The sequence below is a fragment of the Barbus barbus genome, assembly GCF_936440315.1.
Source record: "Barbus barbus genome assembly, chromosome: 27".
NCBI lineage: Eukaryota > Metazoa > Chordata > Actinopteri > Cypriniformes > Cyprinidae > Barbus > Barbus barbus.
This window is the reverse complement of record NC_136755.1, coordinates 26379442-26405964: the sequence shown is the minus strand read 5'-3', so window position 1 is coordinate 26405964 and position 26523 is coordinate 26379442. Positions and strand designations below refer to the sequence as shown.

Below are 26523 nucleotides of genomic sequence, written 5' to 3'. Positions count from 1 at the left end.
ACCCTCCCACAGAGCTTGCAAGGAACCAATCCGGCTGTTTCCTACTACAAAGGCTGAAGACCTCAGATGCAGCCTCCGTCATGGAACCTCTTAGCTCGGCCCAGATGTTTTCAGGAGTGTCGTCAACTCTGAAGTGAAGGCCCTCCATACACGCACAGAATCTTGTCACGTATTCATGTTTCCGCATCAGCTCAGTGTTTAGCTTTGGAGTGGCACTGTGAATCTTCTTTGGGGTGAGTCTTAAAATGCAGCGGACAAGGGCGTGGTCGGTGTCACAGTCCGCAGAGTGCATGCTCCTGTACCTCTTGACAGCGTTGAGTTGGCGCCTCCTGACAATAATGTGATCAAGTTGGTGCCAATGTTTGGACCGGGGGTGCATCCAGGTAACCTTGGATCTAATAGGTCCAGATGAAAAGGAACACGGTCATGGGTCAACCGGTCAACATAGGTCATGAGCAGCGCACAACTCAAGGAGACGTTGACCGTTGATATATTATGAATACTTGTATGATGCATTTTACATAAGGCTTCAAGTTAAGTATTACCAAATTCTGGAGTTGATATCGTTACTTTCATCATACTTAAAATGAAAGGTCAAGCGCATTGCATTGTGGGATACATCATCTGACACCAAAACATAAGAATCAGGAGGAGTTTGTGGGAAGCTGCTTACACCAACGTGTTGAGGTGCCAGTTTGTGACACAGGTAATAATTTTGTTTAGGCACTAAAACAAATGATTTTTGTCTCATTTTAATTGGTTTGGCAAGTCTAATCTGAGCTTTACTGAGAACTGAAGTTGAGTATATGTCTCAGAGTCATTGATTTGAATTCCAACAACCTTGAGGTTGTCGAGTTCAACTGAATTGGAGTAAATAATGTTTACCTATGAAACACACATGAATAATAAGGGTTATTTCACGTCTGCTTGGCCGTTGCAGCTGGTTTTCTTGCTCACCTGATTTAGATCCAGGAAGTTTTGCTTCTTTGCCCCCCACTGATGGGGCGTCCTTAAAACTGTAGACTCACTGGCAATATGGCAATTCAGTTTCTAGACACATGCTGCATATTTCATAGAAAAATGCCTTGATGCATCTTCATTAAACCACTGGAAAAAAAAAATGGTAGGTAAGTCAACACAAAATTAACTTATGCTTACTAATCAAATATAAGCGCTAGAATTGTTTCCAATCAATACATATATGATTACTGATACGACAGCTAATTTTATGTCTATACATTTTTGTCTGTTGTTTTTAATAAATATTTATTAGTAAGCTCTAATCAAGATATTTTTAGCTTTAAGACATTGAAACACAGTAACATAATTGAAAATATAGATGACAGTTCAGTTCTTGTAACACGGCAATTACTCTGATACGATCTTCTTCCAATATCAGGCAAATCAGACAGATACAGATAATGCAAAAAATAAAGCCAATGTTTCTATTATAAAAACCCTTAGGAGTTTCTGCACTGCAACATTATTTTCAGGATAATTAAGCACATTTTACCCCTCATTTCTCATTACAATAATGAGCCTGATATTGCCCTTCTCAGAATTTTAATGATGATTCTCATTGCTGTAATACACTCTTTTCTTTATTACAGAATAAATATTGCTTTCCCATTTTTTTCAATTAAGCTGAATTAATTTTGAATGAATGAAAGGCAGTATAACAAATGCTGCCATATTTTTTTCCATGTAACAGTAATGAGGAGACAACTTTGTGTTTCACAGTAATGAAAATTTGGGGGAAATGTGCTTTATTGTCTTAAATACACACAAAATTTCAGGACAAAAATATTAAAAAGAAATAATTGACTCACTGCTGAGTGTTGCTGTCTAAAACAGACTGATTTTTCCTCCATTAAGCCAGTCTGAAAAAGCAAATATCCTCTGAACATTCCAGACATTGCTCTCATGTCACAAGCACTAGACTCACATCACAACCTGTTGTGTGGGAAGAAGCCATTAGATATGATTACTGCCACACACACACACACACACACACACACACACACACAGGATCAGCCTGAGCTGCAGCGTCTCTCAGACGGATGGTGTCATAAGTATGATTTGGGATCACGTCCAGAAATGCCACTGCTGTCATCTGTCTTGGAGCCGCGTGTCGTACATTGGTTTGCTGCAGAGCGGCACATCAGGTTCTCAGAACAAATATTGGCTGAGATGAGTCACGGCCTGAGTAATTAGAGATGGCGTGTTCCTGAGTCACGTGTGTGCGTCCGCCGCTCTAGCGGATCTAGAGTCACTGGATTGTGTTCATTGAGGTTACCACGGTAAACACACTCTCTCACAATGAGCGACAGGCTCAGCTAACAACGGTACAGCAACACTCAGAGTCCTAAAACAGAAATGCATTCTGGATTAGATAAGAAGACAATGGAAGTCTTGATGTGTTCAGCTGTAAATGAACTTTTGTTTGTCTCTAGGTGATGGAATAGACGATGTCGGAAGTACAGGGCACTGTGGAGTTCTCGCTGGAGCTGCACATGTTTCACAATGTGGATCTCTTCCAGAGAGGGTAAGTTCTGAGTTCTTCTGTATGTCTAATGAAGGCTTTGTTAAGCGCCTGTTCTCTAAACAACCTGTTCAGGAAGAGCACATGGTGACAGCATCACTTATAAACACTATGAGCTGCTTTGAATCAGTTTAATTATCACATTCCAGGCATTTTTTTCATGTTCTTTTTGGATGCAATGAATAGACGGCGTTGTGTGGCATTCTGGACTGGAAGACTGGAGCTGAAAAATAAAAACTGGAGTTTTGGTTCATGGCTCATTATGCTAACAGTGAGTTTATTCCTAAAAGCTGACAAAATTAACTTTTAGCAGATATATGCATTGTCTCTAACGGAAAAAAAATAAAAAAAATGTTGTAAGATTTTTTTTAATGTTTTTGAAAGAAGTCACTTCTGCTAACCAAGGTTGAATTTATTTGATCAAAAATGCAGTAAGAACAGTAATATTGCCAAATATTATTACTATTAAAATAACTATTTTCTATTTGAATATATTTTAAAATGTAATTTATTCCTGTGATGCAAAGCTGAATTTTTAGCATCATTACTCCAGTCTTCAGTGTCACATGATCCTTCAGAAATCATTCTAATATGCAGATTTTTTGCTCAAGAAACATTTATTATTATTATAAATGCTGAAAACAGCTGTTGAAACTCTGATGTATATAAAGTTGAAAAGGACAGCTTTTGCAACATTATACATGCCAATACTGTCATTTATTATTAATTTAATGCTGAATTAAAGTATTAATGTAATGTAATGTAGTAAGTTAACAGGAAAAGAAAACTGCTTCTCATACAATTTCATAGTTTTTTTTTTTTTAAAGGTGAAGTGTGATTTCTGGGCCATTATTAGTAACAAGCGAAATTTGTAATATATTTAAGCAGCCTGATTGGCGCAGACATAACATTCACTCAACCAATAGCATGAATTTGGGGCGGGACTATCTGTCTGACCAATAGCAGATAAGAATCCTATTTGGAAACAATCTATTTGGTATCACTAGCGATGCAAAAAATGACACACTTATCTAAATGTGGATCTGACACCTATTTTAGGATTATCTGCATCTACTGTATGCATGTTTAATCTAAATAACTTCTATAACAGAGACAGCTTGTGTTGATTGGGTGTTAAACAGTGTTTTCATATACATCTCCCCTCTAAGACCATGAGGTATCACATGAAGGTATTCGCTTCAGTAGACTGGTAGATTAATGATTGATTTTTGCTGTTTTTGTAAATTATGTTCCTGTCATCGGTTCAAGCTAAATCAATTACAGTCTTGCTGCGAGCAGCAGGTGAAGTCTACGGGGAATTGAATGACTTTTCAGGTCGCTGATTTTTAACTATGCAGCATATAGGGATATGACTAGGAACTCATTTGAGATTCAGGGACAAAACTGTGCTTCCATGACCTTTGTGGTGTGAGTTTGGTGCTAGTTCAGCGGTTGACATTCAATGACATTGGCATATGTACACACTACCGCTCAAAAGTTTTGAGATGGAAAATGTTTTTGAAAGAAGTCTCTTATGCTCACCAAGGCTGCATTCATTTGATCAAAATACAGTAAAAAAAATGCAGTACAAACAGTAATATTGTGAAATTTACCACAATTTATGGATTTAACTTCAATTTGAATATATTTTAAAACGTAATTTATTGCTGTGATGCAAAGCTGAATTTTACTCCAGTCTTCAATGTCACATGATCCTTCAGAAATCATTCACGTGCTGATTTATTTATTTAACATTTATTTCTTATTCTCAAACAAATGTAAATCTTTTTTAACAATAGAAGTTTCTTTTCTGTCACTTTTGATCAATATAATGCATTCTTGCTGATAGTAAAACAATCCTACTGACTACAATGGTAGTATACACTCACTGGCCACTTGATTAGGTACACCTTGCTAGTACCGGGTTGGATCCCCTTTTGCCTTCAGAACTGCCTTAATTCTTCATGGCATAGATTCAACAAGGTGTTGGAAACATTCCTCAGAGATTTTGGTCCATATTGACATGATAGCATCACGCAGTTGCTGCAGATTTGTCGGCTGCACATCCATGAGGCGAATCTCCCCTTCCACCACGACCCAAATGTGCTCTATTGGATTGAGATCTGGTGACTGTGGAAGCCATTTGAGTAAGGTGAACTCATTGTCATGTCAAGAAACCAGTCTGAGATGATTTGAGCTTTGTGACATGGTGCATTATCCTGCTGGAAGTAGCCATCAGTAGATGGGTACACTGTAGTCATAAAGGGATGGACCCGGTCAGCAACAATACTCAGGTAGACTGTGGCGTTTAAATTATGCTCAATTGGTACTAAGGGGCCCAAAGTGTGCCAAGCAAATATCCCCCACACCATTACACCACCACCACCAACCTGACCCGTTGAGACAAGGCAGGATGGATCCATGCTTTCGTGTTCTTTACGCCAAATTCTGACCCTACCATCTGAATGTCGCGGCATAAATTGAGACTCATCAGATCAGGCAACGTTTTACCAATCTTCTATTGTCCAATTTTGGTGAGCCTGTGCGAATTGTAACCTCCGTTTCCTGCTCTTAGCTGACAGGAGCAGCACCCGGTGTAGTCTTCTGCTGCTGTAGTCCTCACTGGATATTTTCTCTTTTTCAGACCATTCTCTGGAAACCCTAGAGATGGTTGTGCGTGAAAATCCCAGTAGATCAGCAGTTTTTGAAATACTCAGACCGGCCCGTCTGAGACCAACAACCATTCCAAGTTCAAAGTCACTTAAATCTCGTTTCTTCCCCATTCTGATGCAAGGTTTGAACTTCAGCAAGTCGTCTTCACCACATCTAGATGCCTAAATGCATTGAGGTGCTGCCATGTGATTGGCTGATTAGCAATTTGTGTTACCAAGCAATTGAACAGGTGTACCTAATAAAGTGTCCGGTGAGTGCATATAAAATATATTGCTAAATATAAAACACATTAAATATATACACTAAATATACATTTATAGGTAGTGTACTTTTTAGTTAGTGCTAGTTAGTACTTTTTAATTAGTTTTTTTTTTTTTTTTTGACAATGGAATGAAATGATTCCTGCCAAAAATTGATATCCCAACACAGTTTTTTATTTATTTATTCTTTTTTCTTTTTTTACATGGATACTTTCCATTAAAATGTAACCATCTTAAAGTTGATTAAAGAAAAATAAGAAAAACAACCTGTCAACTACCAATTTAAAGACAACATGAAATCAAATTCTATCCTATGTACTATTTATTTAATACATTCTTCTATTTTATTGTAAAAAATTAGACATTTTATGGAGGCAAATAAAAAATTGTATTAGTCATAATTATGGTAACAGTATAATATGATAACATTATGTTAACATAATTATGTAATGTTATGTTAACAGTATTAGCATTTGTTGATTAAAAAAAGTGATACAAATTGAAGAAAATATCTACTAATTCGACTTATTTTATAACACAAAAGGCTGGCAGTCTAAAAAATAAAACAGAAATGTGGCTACTTTTATTCTGACAAAAATCACTTGAATGCCCATCACACTGTAACTATGATTTCCAAACTCATAGGTAACTTTTCCAAAGACCACACAAGGCTGAAAGCATTGTTTACTACAAAGAGAAAGTTCATGTTGTCTTAAAGATCCGGGCAGTGCTAACACAAAGCTTGCAAGTTCAATCCCAAGGGTGATCAACAAAGTTTCTGAAAAAGCGAGTCTATAAAGCTAGAAACACTAGAGACCCCCATATCATATCTACAGTAGACAGTCTTATTAGACAGCTGTCTGTCAGCAGATCTAGTCTAGAATTTCCTCTCTATCCTCCACTGTTCTCCTGACAGCTGCGTGAAGCAGAGGTTGTGATGCAGTAGAGGTCACTCGTAATGTTGTTGAGCTCAGCCCTTCTGCTCTGAGATTAAAGCAAGGCCGTTGGCTGAAACATCAGCTTTGCAGAGTTTGACCGGCCCTTCCCCCCTCCATAAAGCAAAAAGCTAAAGCTCTCGTCTGAAATAATCCCCACAAGACACACACTGCTCTAATATACTGTTTGTTTTTAACAGCCCTGTATAGTTCCTGCTCCGAAGTGAAGCAGCTAACAATAGAACGGGGCCGAATTAACCAATGGACGTTTGGCCTATATATGTCTGATGAAGCCAAACCGTATGAATTATAATGAGCGCTGATAATCTGTATGGGAAGAATTCACTGGGCAGTGGTTCACTGGGGTGTGAGGTAGTGGTTTGAAAAATGTGTGTGGATTTAATGAAACCGAAAAGAACAAAATCAATGCAGATTTCTCATATTCAACAGAACATGCTGACAAATAGAGAACAAATCACTGACATATGACATCTAACTTAAACACAAATGTGCACTAGCTGAAAATGTAGATATAATGAACAGAAGAAGAGGAAGAAGAAGAAAAATAAGAAGAATTCTGTCATCATTTACTCACCATTATGTTATTCCAAAGCCTTATTTTTCTCTGTGGAAGAGAAAAAGATACATTTTAAAACAGCTTTCCATTAAATTGAGCTGACACTGAAGCTTTCAAGTTTTGAAAAGGACACAAAAGCACCATAAAGGTATCCTAAAAGTAGTCCAAAAAACTCAGTATGTTCCAAGCCCACTTAAAGGGATAGTTCATCCAAAAATGAAAATTCTGTCTACATTGATGTAAGAAAAACTGGTCTTGTTGCTGATACGCACACACTTATTTTCAACACATACCCAATTTCCAGACAGGCTGGCGTCTTCTGGAATTAACTCCCTTATCTCCTGAGACCATAAAACCAGGATCTAGCGAAGAAAATTCCCGTTTTGTCATTTTGAAAGAAAACAGAACTCATATTCCCGGATTCTAATTTACGTGGCGCCAGATACTCCCCTGAATCTGACTCGTTGAGCGCCGTAATTCAAGAAAGTAATCGCTGAAGAAGACTTTTACGACCTCGCCCTTCTCCCAAAGGATGGGGGAAACTCGCCTGTTTTTCTCCGGCCATCGAAACAGGCAAAGAGAGCCACAGCTTTGCTTAAAGACATTTTTAAAAGCGAACGAGTTATACTAAGTTTCTGCGACTGAAATTATACTCGAAAACAAAAACACTATATACCATATATTTACAACATATATGTTAAAGGATGTTTTTGTGACATGTGAAAGCTTGTTGCGTTATTTTGAACTTGGTAATCTTTTTCCAGAATGCATAAATTTAAACTGGTCCCTAGATGTCAGTTCACATGCTCGATGCGATTATTTAGAATTCAGGATCGTTTAATCAATGCATTAACCACGTAATGAATATAAAGGATATGTATTTTTGTGCATGTCAAATGCCTAATGTTTGGTGTCAGACGAATACTAATTTCATGAATAATGTTGTGGTATGAATGAAAATTATCTGTTTTCATCAATGCATGATTACAATACGGATAGAAATCTGCTGTCGATAAGTCTTAATGTGATCAAATAAATGAATGGACAATGTATGCATAGAAAAACACGCAGCTGTGCAGGGCGGGGCTCCGCCCCACAGAAACACTTGCGATTGGATCAAACGCCCCACAGGAAGAATCCGATTGGATCAGGTGCCTGTGCGCGGATCCCAAATCGGCCCGTTAAAAACAGATGCACAACTGAAAAGTTTGTGTTGGAGTTGAAAACTGAAAAGGAAGAGCTCACGCTCGTCTCTCGTTCTGCTCACGCACTGCAAAGCGCTTCTTGCCACTAACATCACAGCTGAGCATTGCAACCACGATCAAAGTTCAACTTTGAAAGAAACTAACATCTGAAGCCAAGAACCGAACGACTTCCTGAGCGCTTCATCGAGTCAGAACGAAGCCCTCCAACCACTGAAGAGTACCCTCGTGACACGACCTACCAAGCAGCCAATCAGCGCACGGTCCACCTCGAACCCGGAAAGAACCGATCTCGACTGAGAGCAAAGTTTTCAGCAGAGACGTCTTCAACCGAAAAAGACTGAGTTCGATCGGAAACAACTGAAGAAACAGTAAGGCAAGCAGAATCTCTTAAATTGGCTGAAACTGGTGATATCTATCTGTTAAGAGTAAGGATAAAGAGTACCTGCGTGTGATTTCCCTCAGGTTGAAACGAGCATTAGAACCTAAGACTCTCTTCAGATCAAAACAACTCATTACCTGTATGTATGTCTGTTTAAATCGTCTGTTTTGTGTTGTCTAGTTAGTATTGTGTTAGAGTAGTGAAATAAACTTTGATTATATTAAGAAATCTCTTGTCTGTGCTATGTGATTTTGCAATCGTAATTATTTGCCAAAAAGGTTGCGTTACCTACGCTCATGAGCTTGATAACTAAAGTTAACTATTTGGGTTGTTTTATCGTTGGCCAGCGAATAAGATAGACAAATGGTTAAGAAATAACGTGCTAATATTAATACTTGCTGGACAAGTCGTTAATAAGGTACCGTTAACCAGGTATAAGTTGGATATTCTGATTAATAGCAATTAATCATATAAGTCATATAATCATCTTAAGAGTGATTCCCTAAAAGCTAAAATAAAGATAATATGTGGGGTTAGAATCCTACATTGACTTACACACCCAGACAGCAAGCAGTGTCGATCCAGATCCGGCCCACATCTGTCCCATATGGATTTCACACGGGCTAGATGTGGGCCAGATCTGGGCCAACACTATGCTGTTGTCTGGGCAGTATGGGGGAAAAATGTGACCTAAAACTTAAAACTGGTTTTGTGGTCCAGGGTCACAAATACTCTAGGAAGTCAATGGGGGCAATGCTTGGCTATGCATATGCTTCACCCCCCCTCCTTTTTTTTTTTACATTCAACAGAAGAGAGAAACTCATACATGGTTATGATTTAATAGCTTGTGTGATTTTTTTTTTCTTCCGCAAGTCATTTGAAATACATTTGTGTTGGAACCATATAAATCAGTTTTGTTGCATTAACTGAAACTGTATGGGTGCATTTTTAATTCCCAGCACACTTTGCACAGTGTTGAATTGGGAGAGTAGATGATGTATTTAAATTATATTTTATGCATTTTTTGAGTAAAGGGAAATACATGAAAATAAACTAGAAAATACTACTTCAGTCAAGCTACTTTAAAATGTTATGTTTAATTCAATGTTACTTGCTCTTTCCTTGTAATTAATTGTGAAATTTACTTGCAATTTCTGAATCAAAAATTGCTTCTACACCATATTTTTCCCCACTGGAAAAATGTAAAATTATTATTTTTTTTTTACTACAAGATTTTGTACTTAAAATGCACTTACTTTAAGTAAAATTAACAAAGTGAATAAATAAGTTCTCATTTTTTCCTCAAAAAGCAAATGCTTACACAGAATTCATTTATATTATAAATTAAAATAATAAATTATAAAGTATATTTATATACTTTTTTTTTGTTTTGTTACTGTTTGCCACTGCACTGACAGCACAGCTATGTTCACTGAATTAATTGTCAAACACAGTCATCATCTAACCATCCTACAACCAAACCACAAGCATGGTGGTAACCACAAAAACTTTTAAACACCAGCAAAATACCATAAGCTTTTTTTTTTTTTTTTTTTTGCAGCGATATCATGCATTTAATATATTTTGTAACTTGAGCAGTGCTGTATATGTTTAACGTGCTATGGACATTTTTTAGCAAGTGCTACTGTATATCATTTCATATACTTGTGCTACAGCATGTGCTACAGACATTTTAACATTATATAAAGTGTTTTACACATGCTACAGTGCATATCATGCTATTTGTTTGTTTTAGCATGTGATTTAATGGTCTGTTGACATTTCAGTGTAAATTGTGGTTGTGTCTAATAGGTACTATAGATGCAGTGAGACTTGTGGATGTTATATATATATATATATATATAAATTTTTTTTTTTTTTTTTTTTTTTTTCTTGTGGCGTGTGTTGTAGATATATTTTAGCATGTACTGTCAACATACTGTAGATGTTCTTGTCGAGCTCAGGATGACCTGACTTAATTCATGCTGAGTCTGACTATGTGTCACGAACAGGCTAGGAGACACGGAGGAGTAAGGTCAATACAGGGTTTATTGTGAAAGGTGCACGGGTGAATGCTGAGTGGAGGAGCGGGAACAGGATCCTGGAAGGGAAGTCGGCGGTGCGCACTGCCGCGGGGAGGAACAGGACCAGGAAGAGCCAGGAGCGGTGGAGAACAGGAGCGGTGGAGACTAGGAGCGGTGGAGACTTGGAACAGGGGGAATCTGGAGGTCTGCAGGTAAGTAACACAAGGTTAGTAGTCAGGCTAGGTTCGGGTAGTGAACGGTAGACCGGACGAGGAAGGAGTGCTTGTGGTGAGTGGATATAGTGCTGTTCATTAGCCGGTGACAGGTGCGGGGAATCAGTACTCAGGTGATTGGGATCTGGCTAATGAAGGTGCAGGTGACTGTGATTCTCTGACATTACCCCCCCCTCCAGGGGCGGCTCCTGACGCCCTACCACGGCGACGGGGGCGGCCTCGGCCTCTGGGTGCGGGACGACTAGGGTGATTGCGGTGAAACTCTTCGAGGAGCAAGGGGTCGAGGATGTCGTCCCTGGCCACCCAGGATCTTTCCTCTGGGCCATACCCCTCCCAGTCCACCAGGTACTCGAGCCGGGCGCCCCGTCGCCGCGAGTCCAGGATGTTGCGGACCCGGTAGACCTCAGCCCCATCGATCATCTCCGGAGGAGGGGGTGCGTCCGGTCCCGTGGTTCCTGGTGTAGAGGGGGAGAAGGGTTTGAGCAGTGAGACGTGGAAGGTGGGGTGGATGCGATACCTGGGGGGGAGCTGAAGCTCATAGGTGACGTCGTTCACCTGCCTCTGGATCTTAAACGGACCTATGAAGCGGGGACTCAGCTTTTTGCAAGGCAGGCGGAGACGGATGTCCTTGGTCGACAGCCAGACCCGATCTCCTGGCTGGTATTGGGGGGTCTCGGATCTCCGGACGTCCGCAAAGCGTTTATGTCTCCGCACTGCCCGCTGAAGATGGATATGTGCTGAGTCCCAAACCCTCTCACTTTCTCGGAACCAGTGGTCCACAGCTGGAACCTCCGCTGGTTCCTCCGTCCAGGGGAACAGAGGGGGTTGGTAGCCGAGCATGCACTGGAACGGGGTGAGACCGGTGGTGGCCTGGCGAAGGGAGTTTTGTGCATACTCGGCCCATGGGAGAAAACGGCTCCAGCTGTGCTGATCGGGGGAGCAGTATGACCGGAGGTAGCGTCCGAGCTCCTGGATCTTACGCTCAGTCTGGCCGTTGGTCTGGGGGTGGTAGCCCGAGGACAGGCTGACGGTGATTCCCAAGAGGCGGAAGAAGGATCTCCAGACCCGGGACACAAATTGAGGGCCACGATCCGACACAATGTCCTCCGGTAGGCCGAAGTTGCGGAACACATGGTGGAATAGGCATTCGGCGGTCTCCGATGCCGTGGGCAAGCCCCTGAGGGGGATGAGTTTGCAGGCCTTGGAGAAGCGGTCAACCACAACTAGGACACAGGTGTGGCCCTCAGACTCAGGGAGGTCGGTGACGAAGTCCACACCGAGATGGGACCAGGGCCTCTGGGGAATGGGCAGGGGAACCAGTTTGCCCGCGGGCAGATGGCGAGGAGACTGGGACATGGCACAGACTGAGCACCCTCGGACGTACCTGATGACATCCGCGGTCATACCGGGCCACCAGTACCGAGCTTGGAGGAGTGAGAGGGTTCGCTGGCTGCCTGGGTGTCCAGAGCCCGGTACTTCGTGAGCTGAGCCCAGAAGGGTGAGGCGTTGGGAGCGGGGCACATAAATTTTCCCTTCTGGGCCTCCCTGCGGGGCGGGTTCGGTGAGAGTGGCGTCACGGATGTTGTCGTTAAGTGTCCACTGGATGGGGCTGACTATGAGGGCTGGAGGGAGAATAGGTTCGGGGTCTGTGGGTGTTTCTGGGGCATGCAAGCGGGAGAGAGCATCGGCCTTGGTGTTGCGGATTCCGGGGCGGTAGGTGATAGTGAAGGAGAACCGAGTGAAGAAGAGGGCCCAGCGTGCTTGACGGGGGTTTAAGCGTTTGGCATCTCTTAGATACTGGAGGTTTTTATGGTCCGTGATGACAGTGAAGGGGCAGGCGGCTCCCTCCAGCCAGTGACGCCACTCCTCCAAGGCTAGTTTGATGGCCAGCAGCTCTCGATTGCCAATGTCGTAGTTTACCTCCGCAGGGGACAGCTTCCGCGAGAAGTAAGCGCAAGGATGGAGGCTGGGAGGCTCGTCGTGGTGTTGGGACAGCACGGCCCCGACTCCTGTGGTGGAAGCGTCGACTTCCACGACGAAGGGGAGCTGGGGATCCGGGTGGCGTAGGATAGGGGCCGTGCTGAAGGCTTCCTTGAGCTTTTGGAACGCTTCGTGGGCTTCGGGGCTCCAGGACAGAGACTTGGGCTTACCACGGAGCATGGAGGTGAGGGGTGACGACAGTCGACTGAATTGGCAGATGAAACGTCTGTAAAAGTTGGCGAAGCCCAAAAAGCGCTGTAGCTCCTTGACCGTCTGTGGCAGGGGCCAGTCCAGGATCGCTTGGACCTTCCCCTGGTCCATCTGGATTCCTTCGGGACTGATGGTATAGCCGAGGAACTGTACCGTGGAGCGATGGAACTCGCACTTCTCCAGTTTAAGGTAGAGCCGGTGCTCTCTGAGCCGCTGGAGGACCTGCTCAACGTGGTGGCGATGTTCGGCCAGGTTCCGGGAGTAAATCAGGATATCGTCGATGTAGACGATCACGAATTGGTGGAGGAACTCCCGGAACACCTCGTTCATGAAGCCTTGAAAGACGGACGGTGAGTTGGAGAGGCCGTACGGCATAACCCGGTACTCGTAGTGCCCAGATGGAGTGTGGAACGCCGTCTTCCACTCATCGCCCGCCCTTATCCTCACGAGGTTGTACGCGCTTCGCAGGTCCAACTTGGAGAAGATGCGGGCCCCACGGAGTTCCTCGAGGGCGGCCGGGACCAGGGGAAGCGGGTATGGGAGTTTGACGGTCTGCTCGTTGAGTGTGCGGTAATCTATACAGGGCCTCAAGCCTCCGTCCTTTTTGCCCACGAAGAAGAAGCTCGAGGCGGCGGGGGATGTTGACTGCCGGATAAAGCCTTGTTGAAGAGCCTCCTTGATGTACTCCTCCATTGCCTTGCGCTCCGGGATGGACAGGGGGTAAATCTTACCCTTGGGAAGTTTTGCCCCAGGCAGCAGGTCAATGGCACAGTCCCATGGCCGGTGCGGTGGTAGGCGAGTGGCTGCCTGTTTGCTGAATACATCCTGGAACGCCTGGTAGTCAGATGGGACGGTACACTTCACCTGGGGCTCCGGACTTTCTACTAGAGTGGAACAGACTGTCAGGGGGGCGGGGTTCGTAGGGATCCTCTGTACTGACTGCAGGCAGGACTGGGAACAAAACTCGCTCCAGCGAGTGACTTCGCATGGATCCCATCTGACTACTGGAGAGTGGAGATTGAGCCATGGGCGTCCCAGGATGATATCCACCGTGGGCCCCTCCAGTACCAGAAAGGTGATGGACTCCTCGTGTAGACAGCCGACCCGGAGTGTTACGGGAGGAGAGCGATACCTCACTCTACCACGCCCCAGCGGTTTTCCCTGGATGGTCTCGACTCGGAGCTCCTGGGGTTGCCGCCTCCGGGGGAGATTGAGGTGGGTTAGTAGGGCTTGGGAAATGAAGTTCCCCGAGGAGCCCGAGTCGACCAGGGCGGAGACTGTAAGAGAGGAGTCTGGGGTGAGGAGTTGCACTGGCATCAGTGATAATGAAGAAATATCTGGCTCAAGTTGAAGGGTACTCACCGCGGGGCGTGGAGGTCGGACGGGGCATTCCCGGATGAAGTGTCCTTGTTTCGCGCAGTAGAGGCATAGGTTGGCCGCGAGGCGGCGCGCGCGTTCCATGCGGGAGAGGCGGGCGGTGTCTACGAGCATGGGTTCTGGTACTGGGGAGCTTGCAGCGGGTGAAGCTGACGGGGGGGCGGACTCATCCTCGAGGCAGGCGGTGAGGCGTTGAGAGAGGCGAGAAGCGCGTTGCATGAAGGTTTCTAGTCCTACACTGTCATCGTAGATGGCCATCTGGGCGCGCAGGCGGGGATTCAAGCCGAGGCGGTAGGCACTCAGTAAAGCTGCTTCGTTCCAGCCGCTTGTGGCCGCTAGAGTGCGAAACTCCAAGGTGTAGTCATCCACGGACGCCTCTCCTTGGCGTAGGCGAAGAAGACGATCCTGCACAGAGATGCGTCCCGCGGCGACTCCGAAGACCTCCTTGAAGTGGCTGGTGAACGCTTCGTAGGAGTTGATGATGGTGCTCTGCGCGTCCCAGATAGCCTGCGCCCATAGCAACGCCTTGCCAGACAGGAGGGAGGTAAGAAAAGCCACCTTCGATCTCTCGGTGGTGAACTTACGGGGTTGTGCCGCGATGTACAAGGACACTTGAAGCAGGAAGCCGCCACACCCCGCCGCATCACCCGCGTACTTGGATGGAATGGCCACGGGACTCTCAGAGGCAGGTGGTGGAAGAAGGGAAGCCCGGAGAGTATTGACCAACTCCTCCAGCGTGTCGACGGCCGAGGGTGGCCGGGACTCCATGACACGCGGTGCTGTAGTTGGTCCGGTCTTCTGTCACGAACAGGCTAGGAGACACGGAGGAGTAAGGTCAATACAGGGTTTATTGTGAAAGGTGCACGGGTGAATGCTGAGTGGAGGAGCGGGAACAGGATCCTGGAAGGGAAGTCGGCGGTGCGCACTGCCGCGGGGAGGAACAGGACCAGGAAGAGCCAGGAGCGGTGGAGAACAGGAGCGGTGGAGACTAGGAGCGGTGGAGACTTGGAACAGGGGGAATCTGGAGGTCTGCAGGTAAGTAACACAAGGTTAGTAGTCAGGCTAGGTTCGGGTAGTGAACGGTAGACCGGACGAGGAAGGAGTGCTTGTGGTGAGTGGATATAGTGCTGTTCATTAGCCGGTGACAGGTGCGGGGAATCAGTACTCAGGTGATTGGGATCTGGCTAATGAAGGTGCAGGTGACTGTGATTCTCTGACACTATGCTTTCACATTAATTCACCATCATTATTTATGATTTAATAGAGATTCACTGCATAAAACTTCACACTGACCAGATCAACAGCTGTTTATCTTGATCTTGGTCAGTGAAAGTGGTATAGGAACATGCATTATATCCATTATTTATTGCCATTTTGTCCTGAAGGAATTAATAATTTAGATACATTTGTGGAGGACTTCACCGGTACGGCTGAAAAAAAATGCCGCAGTCTTTTATTAGGTAACACAAGTTTGGTGGTGTTTGTAGAGTTCAAATGACCAGATTTCAGAAACATTCATTGTATAAACATATGAAATTGAATTAATATGTTATATCTGTAGTATGTGCTCAGTCACCTGGAGTAATAAACTATAATTTTTGAGGGAACTATTGCTTTACAATTACCTAGTTTAAAAAAAAAAAAAAAAAAAAAAAAGACTCCAAGACAGAAAAGTAAAGACATTCATAATATGCAAGTCAGCGGCTACCGTCATTCTGAGAGTCAAAAAAGCATATCAAGGAACACAATATTAACACATGTGGCTCCTAACATCATATTGAAGTCATATGGAAGTAAAATGATCGGTCTGTGAAGAAAATGTACATTACTTACAATATTATCACCTTTAATCCAGAGCCTCAGGAAAATGGTCCAGAGTTTGGTTTGCAAACTAATCATTCTTATGAATCGTTTTTTTTTTTTGGTGAACTAGTTGAACCAGCACACCAAATCAGACAGAACCGTCTGAAATGGTCTAATCTACAAGCTCACTTTCGGACACATGACAATCACTCCAACTGGAAATGAGCCAAAATACCGGTGTATATGATCCTTTGATGAATGAACTCATTCAGTGCTCCAGTTTCTCCAACAGTCACTGAACTGAGGAAACAGATCCAACTCGGACCGAAGACCAAAGAGCTCCTGATAAGCGCATGTGTGAACCAACCAGGCACTTAAAGCGGTCATATAATACGATTTCAAGTTTTCCTTTTGTCTTTGGAGTGTTACAAGCTGTTTGTGCAAAGATAAGATCCCTGAAGTTGCAAAGACTAAAGTCTCAAAACCAAAGAGATATTCTTTATAAAAATTAAGACTCTGCCACGCTCCCACATTTCTACATCACGGTGTGGGAAGAATTGCAAAACACCGCCCAAACATAAAGAAGGCGGAACTATTCTCGCTGTAGTATTGTTGCTGCCCCCCGGCGCCATGTCCTGGAGACGCTGTGCTTCATTGTGAAAGCGAAAGTAATTTATTTGGGCTTCCAAAAGAGGACACAACTAGAAATCAGTGGTTAAGTTGTATTTACAACACTGTTCCAGAACAGTTCAACGCAAATATTAAAGTGTGTGTTCAGGACTATTTCCTGAACCTGGAAGAGTAGCCTACAATGCTGGCTTGCACAAATGCTGTTTCTATAAAGTGGGGCAATTTCAACTTTGCAAGGACAGTCTGGCGCTTCTGACTCACAGCCTGTAAGTCATGCACTACAAATCATCCTGCACTGTTCCCCAACCAGCTGCTGACTCAAATGTCTCTCTTTGCACATGTACAGTATTTGTGAAGCATTCGTATAGTTTGTATTTTTTATCTTCTATTTTTTAATTTGTATAGGGTAATATTTATGTGAAGCATTCGTATAGTTGTATTTTTTTATCCTTTATTCTTTTAGTTTGTATAGGGTAAATACTTATATATATAGTATACTTATAGTTAAATCTGTCAGTAGGTTAGTAGTGTATAGGTTTATAGTGTTTTTTACTTCATTGTTGTATGTCTGTATTTATGTAGCACCGTGGTCCTGCGAGACACGACATTTCGTTCCACTGTATGTCCCCACATGTAGCGGAATGACAATAAAGCTCAACTTGAACTTGAACTTGAAGTATGTTTTCATATTTAAAGAATTTGCCACTGACGATTCAAATACGAGTTTTGAGCAGTGTAGAGTAGTGTTTGTTGTTTGTCGTTTCTCCGATCACAAAGGCATACATGGTAATTTACGTAAAGAGACCATCATTATAATCAGTAATTATGTCCTCACTGGATGCAACAAATGCCTCGTTTGTAATGGGTTTTATTGTTTTAGTGTCGTCGTGCCGGGACACGGCATCACATTATGGTAAGGGGGGCGTAACATTTCCGTCTCACGAGGTATTCGTGATGAGGTACCTCATGAGGTATTCGGCCCATCACAACGCACTGGATAGCTGGCCAATCAGAGCACACCTCGCTTCTCAGAACGATGAGCTTTGTAAAAATCGACGCGTTTCAGAAAGGCAGGGCATAGAGGAGCAACAATAATGTACAGTATGTGGAAAATAATGTGTTTTTTACTTTAAACCACATAAACACATTGCATTACACCAAATACACAAAATAATGTTCTTTTTAGCAACGTCATATGACCCCTTTAAATAAAGGGGCAAAATGTGAAAAATATTATTTTATTCACTTTATATGCATTAGACATGTAAAACATCCACTTTCACATCATTATTGAGTGCTTTGTGTATATATATACGTTCCGTCACTGTTTCAATTACATGATTGGACAAACTGTCCGAAAGAACCAGTTTGTGGAAAATAATCAGATTTCCCTGTTTGCCTGAGGCTCTGGATTACAGTTAATAATGTTGTAAATAATGTTCAGTTTCTTACACAGACCGATCGTTTTGCTTCACAAGACCTCAATGTATCATCAGGAGCCACGGGTGTTAAGGTCCTTGCAGACTGAGTCTGAAATTTTCATACGCATTGTTTTGTCGTATTCGTCATCCTAAAAATTTGTCATGCACATAACCTTGCACACTCTGATGCATATTAATTAATCCACCAATTTCTGTGAACTCAGTGTGCAAGGAGGAACATGCGTTCCTCCCCCCTTCCAGACACCTGATGTTGTTGACTCTGTCGGGGTCCTGACCAAGGCTGTTTCCTTGGCAACCTGCTGTGTCGCTATTACAATCTGCGGACTGAGGCAACTTGTTTTGAATTCCGGCGTGACGACTCACCAGGCCAACGAACACACTAACTCCACTCATATACTGATATGCATTCACATCCCAACCCTAATCCAACGCCTTCGCCGCTTCGCACCGCCACCTGATAAGCGGGTCTGTGACCGGCGCCTTGGGCTGCAGGACCGGATGGCTGCTTGCCAGAGCTGGATCAACTCTCCCCCCGTTGCTAGTCATGTGTCTATGTTATGATTATGTGCTTCTGTTGCTGAGGTGTTTTTTTCCTGTTCTCACACTGTACTCCCGCAGGAGCATAGTCTGGGGGTTATATTTTTTTTCTCCTCTCCCTTCCTCATGTTTATGCTGTATTATCTTCCAAAATTCCCTGTCTTCCTGTCCTGTCTACCCCCTTGTCATATTGTATGTATGTATGTTTGTGTATGTATGGACAGGTTGATGGCTAATTTCGCTGGTACTTGTGACTAGTGACAATAAAGGGCTACTACTAAGGATATTTACGGAAATTTGAGCTGCGAAACGAAGTGGATAAACTTGACAATGCCGTTCTTGATTTTAGCTTGTACGGTGGCTCTGAATTGTCAAAACACTTCTCAAAATGCTTGCTCCAGATGCAAAAAATGCAGAAAATCAAACCCGATCTGATTTTATTAATGACAAACGAAAGTTTCGGAGGCAGTGTGTAAACGTGATTTGACGTATTTCAATGTATTTATGTTTCAACGTGCGAACATTTCGGACTCAGTGTGCAATGGCCTTTAATTTTGTGTTCCCTGACATGCATTTTTATCCTCAAAGTTTGGTTTTGAGGATCTAATTAACAGGAAAACTTACTGAACTTGAGCAAAAATATCAGTTTTGTGTTCACAGTTTATAGTGTTTGTTGAAAGTATATATATTCAACAATCTCAAAGTTATACATTCCATTCCGCAACTTTTTTCATGTTGAGTATTTTCAACAATGACCTGAAGCTGGTTGCCTTGAGTATGGCAGTTTTCTCATTGCATCTAGACCATTTTAACACCAGCAAACGACCTAGTTCCCCCCCCCCCCAACCCCAATAAAACAAACTGTAATTTGTGCGGTTTTCAGTTGTTTAACTGTAATCTTGTATGATAATGAATGTTTTTACAAATTATTTGTATTCCAGTGACTTTTCCACTTTGTAATCTGGGAATAAAATCTATAATAATTCAACATTTCTCTGTCAATTACAGCTTCTATCAGGTGAGGGCAGGTCTGCGTGTGTCTCCTCGGGTTCCCCACAGAATCACTGCCACAACACCTGGATACACAGGTGAGAACTTCATATATTTACTTTCTTCATCCCAATGTTTCCATAAATCCATGTGTGCAGCATCAACATGTCAGACAACATGCAACTAATCAGTCAGCGACATCGGTTTGTGTGTGTGTGTCTAGATTCTTTTCTTTTGTTAGACCTAATATTTTTAGTGGTGGTGGTTCAAGATGCATCATCTGAGAGAGGGTTTTAAACTGTCAGCAAGCTAAAATCTTCTCTGAGGAGATGCAAAAATTCATTCCCTTTAAAGGCACATTAAAGCAGTACTTTTGAAACTAGTTTAACTTTAGACAATTACTGTCGAATATTAATTCAATTGCTGTAAGAAATGCTCCTATTATTCTGCACAATGCATTTGTTTGTGAGGACTTCATTTTGGTTACAATTATACAGCCTATTTACCTTGTTTTGCTGGATAGAGGATGATAGTGAAGCCCATCGAATGCATGCGAGCATTCGAGGGCTCCTTCCCAGAGGCTTTGGGAGGATTCCCCTCACTGTCTACGCTCCTTCTGTTAAAAATAAATGTGCAGAATAAACCACTTAGACACACAGAGGTCTTTCTGAGACAAAAAACACAGCCTTTAAAGGACAAAGATACAGAGATAACGTCTCTAGAATTTACTATCTATAAGGCTTTTAGAGTTGGATAAATTATTGATCATGAAGCAATACTCTATCACTTGCTTTCAAAGTCAAATACAAATCGACAATGTGTGCAATACAACAACTGATTAGTTCAGCACTGATACAAAAAAAAATAATAATTTAAATTTTTTTTTTCATTTTTACATATTTACACACACATTTATTATATAATATATATAATTAATATCTAAATATTTTAAAATATAATTTATAAATTTACAATTTATTAATATTTTATTACTATTACTTTTTAATATATTTTCATATATTTTAATATAATGTTCATATTGTAACATCTTATATATTTACATCAACAAACTATATCACCTATTATTAATAAAACTAATATATGTAATTATTTGTTACGTTTACTTTATTGTTTGCTGCCATTTTTTAATATGCATTACCCTTTTAGCATAGTAATATCACTGTAACACATGGCCTCTCATGGCTGATTCTATTATATTACACACATAAAGGTATGCGTTTGCGGTATGATTACAGACATTTTATCATGATTTTCTATGAGCCCTTGATTACAAACATACACCCTCTATGGAATTTACCTGTTACCTATGTCTTGTCCTGTGTCTAACTTGCATTCTTCTCACATTCTTAACACATACTCTGTTCTCAAAACAGTAATCTACAGGCTGCTTTAGTTTTATGGACATCTGATGGCAGTCAGGGACACGGGCACCATGTTTCCACAGTTCATGTTGTGTCAGGTGAAAATATAGTCTGTTTTCACAACATTGACGGCTTCTTTGGTCTCTCACACACACGGGTTGCCTGCACACACACACACACACACACACACAATTATCAGTGTACACACTGCTGTTATGACACCTGTTTAAGACCATGTTCAAAAGATCCAAAATAACAATTTTTTGAAAAACCCACAGAAAAGCCCCTTATAAAATCAACTTTAACACTATACTATCAAGACACCATGTTTGTAATATCTTACCACAAACAACCACCTATGGGACTGCTGTTTACTTCCTATTTTGCATTCAGTTAGTGTGTTAGCATGCTTCTGAAAGTGACAGAGGTTTATTCACTGAGTCCTCAGATACTCGTCTGAATCGTGTGATTCAAGATCAAATACTGCTGTCTGACTGATATCGCTGCACAATAATGAGCTTCTGGGCAAACTTTCATCTTCTGTTTATATGCGAGGAACTGACAAGACTACAAGTTTGTTGTTGGATGTCTGCTGTCTTGGTGGGTTTTTTTTTTTTTGGGGGGGGGGGGGGGGTTGCTTGGTTGTAATTCTAGTGTTTCTAAACAAACAAACAAAAAAAATACACTTTACACACAGTGTCGTTTAGGATCAATACTGTAAAAACAGTAATATTGTGAAATATTATTTCAATTTACAATAACTCTTTTCTATTTGAATATATTTTAAAATGTCATTTATTCCTGTGATGCAAAGCTGAATTTTCAGCATCATTACTTCAGTCTTCATTGTCACATGATCCTTCAGAAATTCTAATATGCTGATTTGCTGCTCAAAAACATTTCTTATTATTATCAGTGTTGAAATAAGTTCTGCTGCTTCATATTTTGATGGAAACCATGATACTTGAAATTGAAATATACACATGAAATATTTCTTTTATGAAAGCCTGCACTGTCAGTTTTGATCAACTGAATGCATCCTTGCTGAATAAAATTATTTATTTGTTTTAAACTAAACAAATAAATAAAAATCTTACTGACCCAAAACAAAGCCATAAGCAACAAATCTTTTCATCTTGTCCATTTTACATTTATCCAACTAGTACAGTGATAAATTAAGTATTTCCTTTTTGTCCAGTTGCTCATTTTGCTCGAGTCATATGATATAACACAGCAGTTTTCTACGCAGCTATTGTATCTTAATGACCTGATTGAGGAGTTGTGTGTGTGTGAGTGTGTATTTGGCAGCAGAAGCCCCGCTGCCTCTGTCTGACATTGAGTCTTGGCGCTGCTCGTTCGATTGAACGCCAGCAGCGGTCTGACTCAAACTCACACACTCACTGGCATCAGCAGCCATTTTGGATCTGTCAGCCATTCCGGCTCTTATGGGATGTCATTTTCAGTTTCAAAATGTCATCCGGACAATTGGTTGGCTGACTAAACTGAAGTGTTTCAGGATCTTTGTGCTCTCTAACTCAAATGATTAAAACGGTACAACCAAAATCTATGTTGCATTGTGCTTTACAAGTTTTTCCTCAAACTGACCTGTTTTGGTTTACTCATGTACGTCATTCAGTATGTTTAAGCAGCGTTGTCTATGTATATAAATCATATTAAAATGTTAACAGCAGGAATAATATTGTAGGTATGAAGAGAATGAATAACATATCATACATCATATGACAATAAAGTCCTGGAGATATGAGCTAAAATGCTAATTCTGACTGTACACCATGTGATATTGCAGTGCAGTGCTGTGAATTACCATACTGCAATCAGACGACTGCAGAAACAGTCCCTTCTTTTCAGTCGTTCATCAGAAACACACTGTCCTGATCCACTATCCATTACTGTGTCCATCAAACGCTATCAGCATTTGCTTGATAAAAGGAGAGCTGTGAAGTACCTAATATGTTACCAAAAAAAGTATTGAAGTTGAAAAAATACACACCTGAACAAAATCTTAAGACCGGGGGAAATATTACAAGTATTCACATTTCGCGCTGGTGGATCGTAACCAGGTTGTAAGTATTGCTTCAAAATGCCAAAAGAAGAAACATTATGGGTAATGAAAGGTTCATAGTTTGGTTTTGGGAGTCCCCAACAACAGCTTGACATGCATGCAAGGTCAAAAAACACTTTCATTGTCTTCTGTTTTATAAATAAATAAATTTTTACCTTATTTGCTCAATGACACTCAAACGATTCGTTTAACGATTCATTTTCCCAAACTCCTCCTTTGAGTGACGCTAATCTGTGGTTATTGGTCCAATTGGTCTCATTTTCATTTCATCATGTCTGTAATGCCTGATAAAGCAGGATTTGTGAGTGCAGTGCTGCTTTGTGTACAGCCGTTACCGGGGAAACCGCTATGTTTACCACTCCAAAAGCAGCATCTAGTGGCAAAGAATGAATTTACATTTTTATTCAGACCAACGCGAAAAGACCAACAGGGGCAAAATGTATGGAGTCAATTTAATGCCATATACATTTGCAAGAGAATTGAAGCACTGCAAAAGAAAATAAAGTTTTGCAAACGAAAATTAAAATATTGAGAAAAAAGTGCTTTTTGTAAACAAAAATAAAGAATTGCAAAATATAAATGAAACAGAGCAAAAGCAATGATTTTGCAATACATATTTTCCATGGCCATATTTACTCATTTATTTGCAACGCTGCTTTTATTTTGTGTTTTGGTCAAGTCTGAGCTTGCGATTCCATTTTCCCCGTTGCGCTTCAAGTTTCTGCGTGTCTCACTTTGTGGCACTGTTTTTACATGGGGGTGGAGTCAAGAGAAGGGGGTGTGTACAACAGGCCTGGGCACGCCTCCCAGGAAGTGACGTCATTGGCCCGAGATGCAGATCACAACTGATCCAGGCACCGTCATTGAGCAGAAGCATGCAGGTGGATCGTTTGCTTTCATTCACTAGCTTTAAAATGTGCATGTTTTAATTTTATTATCTTTATTAACAAATGTATATGTGTATTAGCAGCGTTTGCTCAAGTTAAAGAAGTTGTTAATATGAACATCTGCTGTTTATTTCTCATATGTGCACACTTTTATAGCATTAAAATGTGTATTGTTTCATTTGGTTAACTAAATGTGCATTAACAGCACTTATTTAAAATCTCTTAACCTGTGGGAGGACGCCAGCACACAGTGTTCTTTGTTTGCATTAGTTCAGAGTTACTGCTAGTTTTAATGTAAACGAATGCAGTTAACTTCATAAACTATACATCATTAAAAAGGTCTAAGATTAAACTTCATATCGATCTCAAATTCGTTTTTCATTTACATAACTCCTGGCATAAATTAAAAAATGACTGTCTTTAAAAAAACGAAGCTTGAGTCTTTTTGGTTTAGTTTTGTCGTGTCCATGAGATATTAATGAGTAAACAAACGCACGTGACCATAGCAACCTGGGATTATCAGAGATGTATTTATTAATATTTTATCGTCCTTCGGATGAGACGTTAAACCGAGGTCCTGACTCTCTGTGTTCATTAAAAATCCCATGGCACTTCTCGTAAAGAGTAGGGGTGTAACCCCGGTGTCCTGGCCAAATTCCCTCTACTGGCCCTTTTCAATCACGGCCTCCTAAAAATCTCCATTCATTAAATTGGCTCCATCACTCTCTCTCCTCTCCACCTATAGCTGGTGTGTGGTGAGCGCACTGGCGCCGTTGTGCTGTGGTTGCCGTCGCATCATCCAAGTGGATGCTGCACACAGGTGGTGGTAGAGGAGAGACCCCCCACATGATTGTAAAGCGCTTTGGGTGTACAGCAATACACAAAGCACTATATAAATACCTCATTCATTCATTCATTTCATTTATTTTGAATTAAGAAATTATAAATAAATAAAAAAATTACATTATTCAATTATTATATTAACACCACCACAGGGTAATTTTACCCATGGCTGTTTTTCAAATAGGCTACATAATATATTTTCAATAAAAAAAGTCTTACAGTTATAGATTTTTACTAAAATTGTGTTATTTACAATCCTATAAGTGCCATCGGGATAAATTTACGCATAATTCCTTTATTCTTGCTCTGTCATTGTATGTGTTATGCACGTTCAAATGGTTCAAATGGTTTATGGTTCACTACTGTGTTGCGTATTTATTCCTGAAAAAAAAATCTGAATTATGATGTAATAAAACAATTTTTATGATTACCCCAAGTTTATTGGTGTTGTTCTCTTATTCAAATTATAAATTATATAACTAAATAAATTAATAATTAATTAGGTGAAACTGTGCGCTTGAATTTGTCATTGTATAATACATCCTTTTGCAGTGTGGTGAATTATTATTGCTTATAATAGTCTATTTAGGATATTTTAGTCATTTAAATAACATGGGTTATCAAAGATGAACCTTTATCTAAGTGATGGGAAAGCAAAAATGTGGAGAAAAAAAAGGAACTGCAATGATCCCAAGCATACAGCCTCATCTGTAAAGCATGGTGGAGGTGGTGTCATGGCATGGGCATGCATGGCTGCCTCTGGAACAGGCCCTCTCAACTTTACTGATGACTTAATGTATGATGACAGTAGCAGAATGAATTTGGAAGGGTACAAAACCATCTTGCCTACCAATATTTAAGAAAATGCCACCAGATTCATTGGGAAGTGCTTCATATTGCATCAGGACAATGACCCAAAACACCCTGCCAATTCAGTCAAGGAGTTTATAAGGGCAAAGAAATGGAAAGTCTTGGATTGCCCAAGTCAATCTCCAGATTTAAATCTGATTGAACATGAATTTCACAAGCTGAAGAGGAGAGTAAAGGCAGAAACTCCCCAAAACAAGCAACAATTGGCTGCATTAAAGGCTGGGAAAAGTATTTCAAAGGATGAGACCAAGAGTCTGGTAATGTCTATGGGTCACAGACTCACTGCTGTGATTGTGCGCAAGGGATCTGCAACTAAATAATAGCTTTTAAGCATTTATATCTGCCTTATGTTCAACTGTCCCAATACTTCTGCTCACATCAATGAGTGGGATGAACTCTAAAAGTGCTGTTCTTTTTATTTGGTAAAACATATTTGTGTTGAAACAGCTAATAATAAAATGTGACATTCTGTAGTTTTGTCTCATATTCATCTTTTAATCATATTTGCAAATGTCTTGACTCCACAGCCAACAGAGCAATTTTGTCTTTACTGTTCCAATACTTATGTAGGGCACTGTATATTACATAAAAAGACACGATCAACGGACTGTGGGATGGATAAATATAATTTATAAATAATCCCAAATTGCTATGGTCACGC

General features: G+C 41.3%; 1 protein-coding gene across 1 annotated transcript in view; it reads left to right on the top strand.

The window, feature by feature from the left end:
* Positions 1-2298: 2298 nt before the first annotated feature.
* LOC306847350 (protein FAM135B-like) overlaps positions 2299-26523 on the top strand; it is a 50634-nt gene continuing 26409 nt past the window's right edge. The window contains exons 1-3 of the mRNA XM_079381257.1: positions 2299-2345; positions 2454-2545; positions 19816-19895. Of these exons, the coding sequence (XP_079237383.1) occupies positions 2469-2545; positions 19816-19895 (157 nt within the window). The 5' untranslated portion in view covers positions 2299-2345; positions 2454-2468. The remainder of the gene's footprint in view (positions 2346-2453; positions 2546-19815; positions 19896-26523) is intronic.